Source organism: Theobroma cacao, chromosome 1, assembly GCF_053813885.1.
Source record: "Theobroma cacao isolate CCN51 chromosome 1, ASM5381388v1, whole genome shotgun sequence".
Taxonomy (NCBI): domain Eukaryota; kingdom Viridiplantae; phylum Streptophyta; class Magnoliopsida; order Malvales; family Malvaceae; genus Theobroma; species Theobroma cacao.
This window is the reverse complement of record NC_142639.1, coordinates 36,232,526-36,245,183: the sequence shown is the minus strand read 5'-3', so window position 1 is coordinate 36,245,183 and position 12,658 is coordinate 36,232,526. Positions and strand designations below refer to the sequence as shown.

Below are 12,658 nucleotides of genomic sequence, written 5' to 3'. Positions count from 1 at the left end.
CATATTGATTTGCAGGTCTATCAACAAGTGTGTTAAATAAATAAGCTTAAAGTAAAGTAACCAAAAATGTGGGTGAATTATTTATCAAATAAAAATTCCTCCTTTTCCAATTTTCAATGCAGCTCAAGTATAAAGAACAGAGCTATAAAAACAGAGTATAAGCTAAGCAAGTAAAGTGTAAAAAATTAAAGAGAACTCAACCAAGTTTTTATAGATTTTCGGCTTTTGATACCTACATCTTTTCTCTTGATAGCACAAGGAGTTTGAAACCACTATCAACTTTCCTTTTAACACAGAATCAAACATAACCTTTACAACCAAATGCCTTTTCAAGGATCAAATACAACCTCAACCAAAGTCACTGCCTTTTTAAGATCAAGCACAACCTTTACAATCAAAATGCCTGTTAGGGATCAAGCACAACCTTTACAATCAAAATACCTTTTAAAGATCAAGCACAACCTCTCTACCTTTTGCTTGGAGGCATAACATTACTAATACCTTTTCAAGGAAGTAAAACCTAATACAATAGTGGATTCTTAAAAAAAATCTCTAGCTCAAAACTTCTAATAAGGTTGGTAAGGAATTTGAGTAGAAAAAAGAGAGAGCTTTCCCAAGAATGATGAATAGTGAAGTGAAGTTTAGGCTTAAGAAACTCTAGCTAAAAGATAAAAATGTGAACTTGATTTTCTTTAAAGGAAAGATTTTTCTACTTTAGGCTCTCTTTCTTGTTTTCCTTCTCTTCTCTACCCTTCAAAATCGTTCAAATCGTTCAAATCGTTGCTTTCAGAGGCTATTTCATTAGGTATTTATAGGCATTGAAGAATATACTTGTTGGAGTATATTTCAAAATTATTTTCGTATGTTCTAGCCAACTTGCACATTTTTGTCGTATATGTAGAATTGATTCTTCCTTCTAGAGAGGTTGGTTCTTCCTCAACTTGGTTCAAAGGTCACACTTTTACACTTTTGTAGAATCGATTCCTTTATTCCAAGGTATAGGTTCTTCACTGTGGTTTGATGCTAAAATTTGAATTTGAATTTGATCTTTGGCGCTCCAATCTTATCCATATGTACCATCTCTTTCTTCTTCGCCAAGTTTTTGATTTTTGTCGTTGGTGCTTCAAGAACCGATATCTTTTTCCTTAAGAATCAATTCTTTGTCTTTAGACTTGTGATCTTTGATTCTCACTTTGAACCGATGATTACTTCAAGGAGAATCGATTCTTTCATGCTTGAATTCTTCTTTCTGCATTTTGTTCTTTCAGAATCAAACCTTATTCTTTGAGGTGTCGATATTTTTCAAATCCTAAAGCTTCTATCTTCCAAGAATTGACTTAATCTTTTTTCAGAATCGATTCTTCCTATAATAAAAGAATAAATGTTGCTTTCCATTCAATTGTGAATCAATTCTTTTTAATCAAAAGATTGATTCTTAAGGTTGGGATTTAGAGTTTGAGTTATCTTAAAATATTTTTCTATGCAAAATCAACTTCAAAACTCTTGAGGATTTTTTTCAAGTTTAAAAACATTTTCAAAGCACATTTAAATCAATTAATTTTGTCATTTTAAAACCAGAATAAAGCTAACAAAGTGACCATGTACGATTCTTGTTAATCATATCCAATTCTTCTTGCATTGCTGATCTCCATTCTACAAATTCTAAAGCTTTATTGTATGAATTTGGTTCTACAGAGGCTATAAGACTTCTGTCATAAACTTCTTGTACTAAACAAGTGCCCATAACATGAAAGTCATCAACATTATCTTCATTAGACTCAATCTTAACCAAGTTTTGTTGATTTGTATCGATTTTTTCATTGTTGGGAAGAAAATCAAAGTTAATTGGTTGTTATAGAGATTAATTCCACTTTGAACTTTCATCAAACACATTGTTTTTACTGACCACAATCTTCTCACATTCAACTAAATATACTCTATATCCTTTTGATTGAGAGCTATAGCCAATCAAAATACTAGGTTAACACTTATGCTCAAGTTTGCCTCTTAAGCTTTCTAGTGTTAGATGATAACATAAACACCAAAATATTTTTAAATGATCAACTGTTGGTTTTATTCCAGGCCATGCCTCATAAGCTGTCATTCCTAATAAAGCTCGAGTTGGTAAAAGATTCAACAAGTATACAATAGTACTAACTACCTTTGCCTAAAATCTCTTTGGCAAATCTTTTTCAAACAACAGACATCTCACTATTTCAAGAATAGTTTTGTTTTTCCTTTCATAAAACCCATTCTATTAAGGAGAATAAGATATAGTTAACTAGTGATGAATTCCATGATCTTCCAGATAAATGGTGAATTCTACACTCACCACCATTGTTAGAACACAAAGTCTTAATTTTTCTGTTAACTTCATTTTCAACTTTGGTGTTGAATTTGACAAAGACATTAAGGAATTCATACTTGAATTTCAAAAAATATATCCAAGCCATCCTGCTATAATCATTAATGAAACACACAAAGTACTTGCTGCCGCTTAAGGAATCAACACTCATGGGACCAACAACATCAGTATGAATTAGCTGAGCTTATTCTTAGCTATACTAGAACTTACAATGGGAAAGGACTTTCTAGTTTGTTTTCCAAGCTGATAGGTAACATCAACAAAGGTCGACTCATTCAATTTTAAGAGCCCTAATGATGTTTGAATCTCAACCATCCCTTTCCCTCCTGCTTATAAGTAAACATTATTTCCTATTTTGACTCTAGCGTGATGATGAATGTCCAAGTCAGAAAACAATGTTGGATTTGGTGTTAAATGATTCGAATAACCACTATTAAGTAGCCATTTTGAATCATCAAAAGCATGACCATATGTTGCCACAAAAAGCTGTTCTTTTGCAGTTTCAACTTTCTCAATTACAGTGGAAGATTTTTCTAGCAACCCATGTTTGTTTTTATAGACTTTTTCAACATGGCCTAGTTGATTGCATGCATTACATTTAACCCAAGCCTAAACTAACAAAATTCTTATGTATGACTTTTTTTTTTTTACAATGAGGACTGTAGATACTTGATTTTGGTTAACATCTATTCTCTAAAAAATTGCTTTACTGCATAATATTATACAAAGAACAATGAGAACAACTATTACAAGTGAAACACTATTTTACGTAAAACAATTAAAACAAGTGAAGTATTACTTCACACAAAACAACTAGAATAAGTGGAGCATCCTTCACGCATAACAATGAAGATAAATGGAACAACCACTGCACACTGATAGCAATGAAATTAACTCAGAATAAGTGGCAGGATTTATGAGTTACTTTTATCTTAAAATGTTTCAAAGAGTTTTGGCTTGGTGACTCAGATATAGAGGTAGTTAAGAGGTCTTCCTCTTAACCTTGTCCTGAAGTACAAGTGTTTTCTCCTCTTACCTTGTTTTCTTGTATCTGTTCATGTACACTTTCTTCTCTTAACTTGTTCTCATATAGTTTTTCATGTATATATCTTCTCTATTACCTTCTACTCGAGAACAATTCTTATTACACCTAATTACTTTAATAGTCATATAATGGGTTTCTAACTGTTACTCTATATTAATTCTCAGTAATGGTTACCAAACATTAAAATTCTTCTTAATAATGTCGTTCATTACATGCATTAAAGGCTTTTCTTGAAACCATCACTTTTGGCACTATATATAAGGCTTTCATAATTCATTCAAGGACTTCTCTTCCGACCAAAGCTAACACATTTTTCTCTAGAGTTTCTCTTTCTAAATTCTCTCTTTAATTCTCTTCAACTCCCTAATTTTCTTCTTATTATCTTCCACCTTCCACAACACTCAATATTTCAAGAATTGCTTTAATCTTCCTTTACATCGCCTCCGACGCATCTTTTACTTGTTTACAATGTTTTTTCTCCCTATCACAAGAACCCTTTTTACAAGGACATACTAGAAATTTCATTCTCTTGTTTTGAAACTTTCCAGTATATATAATGCCTTTATCCTTGCCTTTGGCTTCAGCTATGTTCTTTGTTTGTAAAGATTCTACACGAGCCTTTCCTTTTGATTTTACAACTAAAGCATTATCAATTTTTCCATTTCTCATAACTGCCTTCCTTTGCTCATCAGCTTGCAATGTGTTGACCAATTCAGTGATTGTGAAATGAGAAAGATTCTTAGATTGCTACGAAAAAGAGACAATAGCATCAAACCTTTTTGGTAAGTTGATTAACACCTTCTCTACCACTTTAGCATTTGTCATATTTTCTCCCATAAGTTGAATTTGGTGGACGAACTTCATCACCAAATCAACATAGTATTTCACTAACTGATTATCTTTCATTCTCAAAAGTTCAAATTCTTCTCAAGATTTGGCAAATGTATTTGTTTTGTAAAACCCGATCCTATAAACACATGTCATGACATACATGCACTGAGTAACATGTTATTACGCTAAGAAAGCCCCTAAGAATAGACGAAACTCGGTATTATACCTAACGGTACATTTGAGTTGATTTAACCTCGAACTAGTTCAAAAAGGAATCGTAGGACGAAATTTAATATTTTACAATCCAGGAAGGACTAAAAATGATTGTTCGGAGTTCGAGGGTTCATTTGGGGAAAATTGAAAATTTTGATGTTCAGGGGTAAAATCGTCATTTTGCCACCTAAGATAATAATTTGATCATGGAGTGAAATTTTTGACCAAGATTAACTATTTGGAGTATAATTTAATGATAGAAAGTGAAAATTTTCAATTTCGGTAATTTTTGAAACATAGGGGCAAAACGATAATTTTATCGCGTTGGGGTAAAACCGTAATTTTCACCACCCAAAACTTGTCAAAATCATAGGATTTATTTATTTTTGGTTTGAATAACTATGGTATTTTAAGTGGTGAAAAAAATTGAAGTTTAAAGGATGAAATTTTAAAAACGAGCCAATGGAAAAGTGATACATGGCACTTTTTAATGATTTAATATTATTTTAAAGGAAAATCAGCTCATTTAAACCCCACATCAGGTGATGGTCGGCCATAAGGAGAAAATAAGAGAGAAAATAGAGAGGAAAGGAAGAAAAGAGAAAAACCAAAGGAAAACTAGAAAATTCAAAGGGGAATTCGCGTTTTTCGTCCGTTTATGCGTTTAACGGTAAGATTTTTCGACTTTAGCTTGATTTCTACCTTTCCTATGCCTTTGTTTCCATTTAGCATGCTTGAGGAGAGAGATCAAAAAGTGATACCAAGGGCTGGCCGAATTTCAAGGGGAAGGATTTTGAAATTTTTATGTTTTGATTCTTAGTTAAATTGGTAGTTTTAGTTAATTAAATGTGTATAGAAATCAAATAGGGCAAGAAAGCATGAAATTCTCACAATACCCACCCTTGGCCTAATATTCAGTGATATACAATGATGATGAACTGATTTTTATTCTAAGAGAAATGAAGAGAAAATGATGAAAAATGGTTAAATGTGATAGAAAAACAAAGTAGAAAATTAACCGAGTTAATGTCCTATTTTTGACCAAATTTTCTAAGGAGGAAAGTGAGCTGATTTTGGTGATTTTAGAGGGTTATTGGCTGATATTTAATGGTTAGAAATGTTGGAAAGAAAATGGGACAATTTAGAACTAAAATGGAGCACGTTAGCAATTTATCGGGTAAAGTGCCAAAAATAGGTTAATACCGCGTTTAAGCTGTTTTAGGCTATTGCATTTCATACCATGAATTAGTATAGGATTTAAGTAAATTATATCGTGATTTAGCATCAATGTGGTGAATTGTATAATTTTTGCAATGTGTCTAGGAGGAGAGCCTTCAGGTAAAGGCAAAGAAGTCGTACCCGACGAACAGTGATCGGGGCACCTAGAAAGCATTTAATTTGTACAAACTGTGAGTAAACCTATTATTATTGTAAATTATCTAGAGTTTATTTTTAAATGCTCTTTATGTATTTTATGAAACGAAAATGAGATTAAAATGGGACTTTTGATGTTTTAGAAATAAATGTGACAAATAAATATATTGTGTTGATTATCTGAAAAAAGAAACTTTTGATCATGAAATTGAGTAATTGGAGGCTGTCAGTTGTCTTGAAAAATATATTTTCTTATGAATGACTTATGATATATGAGTATATGTGGCTATATTTTATAATTGCATTGAGAATTTATGTAAGATATCTTTTACTATGCAGGCTGGATAAATAAATAAAAGCCACGTTATACTATCGAAATTTTATTAAAATTGGTGGGTTTAGTCACTGCAGTAACGGGTTTCCATGGACTGCCTATTAGAGGGGTACGGTAAACTCGGTTGCATAGTTACTCCTGTTGTAGAGGCGATGAGGGTAACACCCAGGGTAGTGTTAGAGCTCACTTCACGTCGAACCCCCACGTGAATGTGTAACTCGGCTAATGCCAAGGAACGGCTTGTTTTCAAAACTAACATGTGTTTAACATGTAAATATCTTAACAACCTTGACAGACTCGGTTAGATGCCTCGGCCAAGGTATCTCTGAAGACTAGTTTTTGGCTTGAACCTTGTTTCTAATAAAAGTCATAAGCCTTAACAACTATTTTGCTAAATTACAAATATTTTATGGTTTAAGAAATAAATTGAAAACCTTATGAAATGGTTTGTGATTTGTTATTTAAACTTGCCTCCATTTTACTCGCCTTTAAATATTTATAATAATGTCTGTTTACTCATTGGGATTGCAAAATCTCACCCACCTCCTTTTCAAATATTTCAAGCCTGTGGTAGCTTGTAGATACCCGATTTTGTCGAGGATTCTAATTAACCCCTCTATCTAACAGACAGTAGATTACTATCACCAACACTTGGTGTATTTATGGGCCACTTGTCATTGTAATTATTATTGTACATTATAACTTTGTAAATTATTGTATGTATGAATTTATTTTACTTCCACGTTACAAAAGATTACTTACACGTGTTTCTATAAATATTATTTTATATAAAATGCTATATTTTAATCAATATTTTGAATAGTAATATTTGTCTATAAATCTTTTTTTAAAAAATAAATAAAATAATTTTTGTCTTTTGATTTACTTGAGCCGAAAACGACTGGTAATTATTTAAAACGGAATGTTTAACAACGATTATTCACAGGAAATGCAAGAAACTGATATGTAAGCCTTGCGGGATTCTGATTGGCATTCCGGATAATGAGTGTCAGTCGAGATGTCGTGACGGTTGTCATGGCCCGAGAAAGGTTTCGGGTCGTGACATGTTTGGTCTTGACACACCCCAAAAACTCCTCCTCAAGCTTATTCCAAGCTTGCTTTGTTGTTTCACACCCCATTATTCTGCTAAAGATAGATTTTGACACTGTTGAATGCAAGGAGGATAAGGCTCCATAATGTTTTGCAATATCTTCTTCATATTGCTTTGCCTATGCTTGTGATGCATTGTCTCTCAATGTTGGTGGTTCATTCTCATTTTCAACCACACTCTAGAGATTGTAGTCTTTTAGAAAGGCCTTCATCTTGATGGGCCAAACTGAATAGTTAGTGCCATCAAAAATTGGTGGAGCTTGGTGAGAAACAGTAGTTGTCATCTGTATCAGGAAGGGTAGCTGCGAATAGGTATTGGAGAGAGTATAAAAGATTGATTTCTAACTTTGTGGGGGTCCAAAGATCGGTTTAAAGCTATGATACCATGATATAAAACAAGAGAAAAAAAAATGAACATTGCAGTACAGAGCAAAGGGACTGTATTATGGAACAAAGAACAGGGATAAAAGCTAGAAAACAGAGTCAATGGAAACAAAGTTGTTTTCCCATCATAATATCAACACTAAATACAACACTTAAATATGAGACGTACATGTAAACACTTGTCAAGAGAATAAAACAAGTGTTTAATGCAAAATTAACTCAAACATGCAAGCTAACACATCACACACATGACAGTTAGCATTTGCTGTTTCAAGTACAACGAAACAAACTGAAATTAAAGTAAAAATACATGTTATTTAAGGCAAGTATTATTTCGATTCAGATCAACCAGTGCTAAATTCAGAATTTTTGAACCTAAAGAAATCCATCGTTTATTTTCTTCTTTTCTCTTTGATTTTCTGACTTTTCCAATTTTTTTTCTCGATTGTTTTGGATCTTGCTTTTTCTATCCTTCTTTTTTTCTGTTTTTAATTCAATTACTATTTTTTTTTCATTTGTTTGGTATCTACACCTCACATCAACCCAATAACACTTGATCGAGCCAACTCCTGCATACTCCCCAACCTCTCTGCGTCTGACACAGAGGGGTTCTTGACATATATATAACAATCCTAGTTTTTAGACTCAAGAGAAATGTCCAACACTGGTGTCCAGGAAGCTATGGAAGAAAGCCATGTGGAAGTTCCCGAAGACCAACGGGAAGGAATTAACGGTGGCTCATTACAAAAGTTGCGCAGCGGTGATTCCCTGGACCTTGAATCAGGCAAGGTTCCAGGCCGCAACAGCCTTGGCTCCCAGGTCTGCGACTGCGATCCCCTTGCCTCTTTCAGTCTACTTAAATTTGGAAGACAAAAAACTAAAATGTTTGATGTGCTGGTAATATTATATTCTAACATGGTTGAAATGGTTGAAATGATTTTGGAGGCTTTAAAATGGTCGGTGACCCTGCATCTAGCATTCCAGAGCATTGGCATCGTTTATGGAGATATAGGAACGTCCCCGCTCTATGTCTTTGCTAGCACCTTCAGCAATGGTATAAATCACAGAGATGACATATTGGGGGTTCTTTCTTTGATCTTTTATACCCTCACCCTCATCCCTCTCGTCAAGTACGTCATCATTGTCTTACGAGCCACCCATAACGGCGAAGGTACGTAAGATAATCAAAAACCTCCACCAATACTTCTTTTAGTTACAATTAATTAGCTCCGAATGAAACTATATATATTGTTCTTCATTTTTGTCCTGCTCTATCCTTCCTTTTTTGGTAATTCGTCTCGATTTCATAGTTTTGACTCTGGTGTTGACGTTTTGTTGACATTGCCAAGTATTCTTTTGGACTTTTGGGCACGAGTTAAAACTATTTTACTAGTGAATTACCGCCAAAACCCATATAATTAAACACCAACAGAGTGTTTATGCATGAGGGTCTTTGTTGGTTCATTTTCATTTTCTACTATGGACGCTAAAATTGATCTTTTCTTAATACTAAATTATTTTGGGAATTACATAAAAGTTTTATATGGAACGATAGGTATCTTGTTAATACTTGTAATTTATGACATTATTTCATACTACAAAATTGTTTCCATAATTATAATCAGCACGTACCTAAATTAAAGCATGATCCATCTGTCTCCAAAATGAAAAAGCATGACCCATCTCACACGTGTTTACTAGGAGGAACATTTGCCCTGTACTCGTTGATATGCGTACATGTAAGGGTGGGCTTGATGCCGAATCAACAAGCTGAGGATTGTGACGTATCTAATTTCCGACTGGATTTGCCCGGCAAGCACTTAAAACTAGCATCAAGACTCAAGTCCAACTTAGAGAAGAGCCAATTTTCCAAAATTTTCCTATTATACATTACTATGCTTGGTACTTCCATGGTCATTGGCGACGGTATCCTCACGCCATGCATATCAGGTTTTTACTATTTCTTGTTTGTATATTATTTTAGATTCTATTAACATTAATTATTGAAAGCATTATAACAGAAACTAAAATTTGCTTGTGACAACTTGGCTTGTAGTCTTATCGGCTATGGGAGGCATCAGGAAAGCTACATCTGCCATGACTGAAGGTACATATATATGTTATTTTTCTCTCGGCCATGCAGCACTTCAAGATAAATTAACCTGATTATATGCTAAATTTATCATGTTTAAACATTTATAAAGAAAAAGAGATAAAATTTAGTTCTTTCTATACATCCCCAAAAGCCCAGAAAAAGTTAATTCAGAACAAAAGGCAATTCTTTAATGTAAATATATATGCTGCAAACAGATAGGATTTTTTGGATATCAATAGCCATATTGGTCTGCATCTTTATGGTTCAAAGATTTGGAACTGGCAAAGTGGGATATAGCTTCGCTCCCCTAATTTGCATCTGGTTCGCTCTCATAAGTGGAATTGGTGTCTACAACTTCATAAAATATGATCCAACAGTGCTGAAAGCCATAAATCCCAAATACATTGTAGAATACTTTACCAGGAACAAAAAGGATGCTTGGGTTTCTCTTGGTGGCGTAGTTCTAGCCATAACAGGTTTCACTTTTCTGTTCCCTTCTTCAATAAGCTATTTCCCCCATTCTCTCACCCTCTTTTGGCCTAAGAAAAGTTTCTAAAATTTGATACAGGAACGGAGGCACTATTTGCTGATGTTGGCCATTTCACAGTTCAGTCTATTCGAATAAGCATGTGCGCTGTGACCTACCCTGCTCTGATTTTGGCGTATACAGGACAAGCCTCTTTCCTTCGCGAACATGAAAATTCAGTTTCAAATACCTTTTACGAATCGATACCAGGTGAATAGTAAATGTCCATGGACATGAATTTTGTTCTAATTTCCTTTTCTGTGGTGTTAGAGTTGCTACTTGTGATCTATGCAGGCACTTTGTACTGGCCAATGTTTGTGGTGTCCGTGTTGGCTTCGATTATAGCAAGTCAGGCAATGATTTCAGGGACTTTCTCTATAATCCATCAGTCACTCTCCCTAGGGTGTTTCCCTCGCGTTAAAGTTGTGCATACATCTGCCAAGCACGACGGACAAGTTTACATTCCTGAAGTCAACTACTTACTGATGCTGGCTTGTGTCGGGGTCACTGCTGGTTTCAAGACCGCTGAAAAGATTGGCCATGCATATGGTAATTCACAAGACTGCTTCCTCAATTTAAGTTTCAACCTCTTCTTAATTCACAATAATTTAATTATTTCTAGATAAATTAGACAAATCTTCTAATAGCTTGAACTTCTTGCATACAGGAATTGCGGTCGTATTTGTTATGACACTTACATCATCCATGCTGGTCCTCATTATGATCATGATATGGAAAACTAACATGGTTTTGGTAATCTCCTATGTTCTTACCATTGGATCTGTAGAACTACTCTATCTGAGTTCAGTTCTCTACAAATTTTCCCAAGGAGGATTCTTGCCACTGGCTTTTGCGGCAGTTCTAATGACTATAATGTATGTCTGGAATGATGTATACCGAAGAAAGTACTATTATGAGCTTGATCACAAGTTTTCTCCTTCAAGATTAAAGGAGATATCTACCAATTCAAACTTCTGCAGAATTCCTGGACTTGCAATGTTTTATTCGGAGCTTGTTCATGGTATTCCACCCATATTTCAACATTATGTGTCAAACGTGCCAGCATTGCATTCGGTTCTTGTTTTTGTCACCATCAAATCACTTCCAATTAACAAAGTTCCAATTGAAGAAAGATTTCTTTTCCAAAGAGTAGAACCAAGGGAGCTTAGTATCTTTTCTTGCGTTGTTAGATGTGGATATAAAGATGTACGATATGAGCAAGAATTCTTTGAGAAGACAGTAGCTAGAAGATTGAAAGAGTTTATCCAAGAAGAAATATTGTCTTCTCAAATACTAAATGAAGAGCAAGTTGAACATGAACAACAGATGGTGCAAAAGGAAATTGAAATAGTAGACAAAGCACTGCAAGCTGGTATTGTCCACTTGATCGGAGAGACTGAGATAATTGCAGGCGAAGGAGCCCATATTGGGAAGAGGGTTTTGATAGACTATGCTTACAATTTCCTGAAAAAAAATTTGAGGCAAAGTGATAAAGTTTTTGACATTCCTCACCAGCGCATGCTTAAAGTTGGCATGACCTATCAGCTTTAGTATAATATAACTTGAAGTGAAATAGGGCATGGACTTCAAAAGGTGGTTACGCCTCAAGTACTTGAAGAAAGCTGAAAATTAATGTATTAAAAAGCCTGACTTTCATTAATTAGTCTAATGGAGAGCGTTATACTTTATAGGATATGATAAAAACTTTTCATTCCTAGTGCATCCATACTTTGCTCCTTAATTACATGTTTAATTTTTTTTTTTTTTGTTGAAAAGCGATCTGTTATAGAAAAGAACAATGACATAGTGCATTATGATGATTTAAGTCCATAACCTTAGTTAGACAGAAGACTTATTTCAGTTTTAATGACTAACAAAGAACAAACTGATCTAAAACCTCTATACATTTCTTAAAATACTCTTGTTTCATGATCATTCTCTCTAATCTCAGACCGTTACACTTGGTGATAGCACTCAAATATCTACTAACCCCACAAACCCACCCTCGACCATTCATGCAATGATATTAAAGTATCTAATCTCGATCCATCACACGTAATAAAATGTTTACCTCTCTAACAATCCATCTAATCCTATATTTTTACTATAAGCACATTGAAATTGAATGCAAATGAGCACATCTTATTTTCATCTTCAATGCTACCCTTTATTCTATCTCTTTATACTTTATACCCTGATTTATAAAGCTGGAGCAACAATAATGATCAAATTGAGCTACAAGAAAAAATAAGAGGCAAAAATGTTCGGTTAGACTTGTTTGGCCATTTAATTTTTAATGAACAAAGAAAATTATTTTGTATAGCTGTCTCGTAATGGCTTAGACTTTAGAATCTTGCCTTCTAGTTCAAGGGCCAGATACT

The 12,658-nt window shown here is 34.1% G+C and overlaps 1 protein-coding gene across 1 annotated transcript; it reads left to right on the top strand.

Moving 5' to 3' along the window:
- The first annotated feature begins 9,341 nt into the window (after positions 1-9,341).
- LOC18613509 (potassium transporter 5-like) lies at positions 9,342-11,997 on the top strand. Its single transcript, XM_088810439.1, has 6 exons — positions 9,342-9,606; positions 9,713-9,763; positions 9,967-10,227; positions 10,320-10,487; positions 10,572-10,826; positions 10,945-11,997. The coding sequence occupies exons 1-6, from the start codon at positions 9,411-9,413 to the stop codon at positions 11,826-11,828; spliced, it is 1,815 nt and encodes a 604-aa protein (XP_088666565.1). The 5' UTR covers positions 9,342-9,410; the 3' UTR covers positions 11,829-11,997.
- Positions 11,998-12,658: the final 661 nt, after the last annotated feature.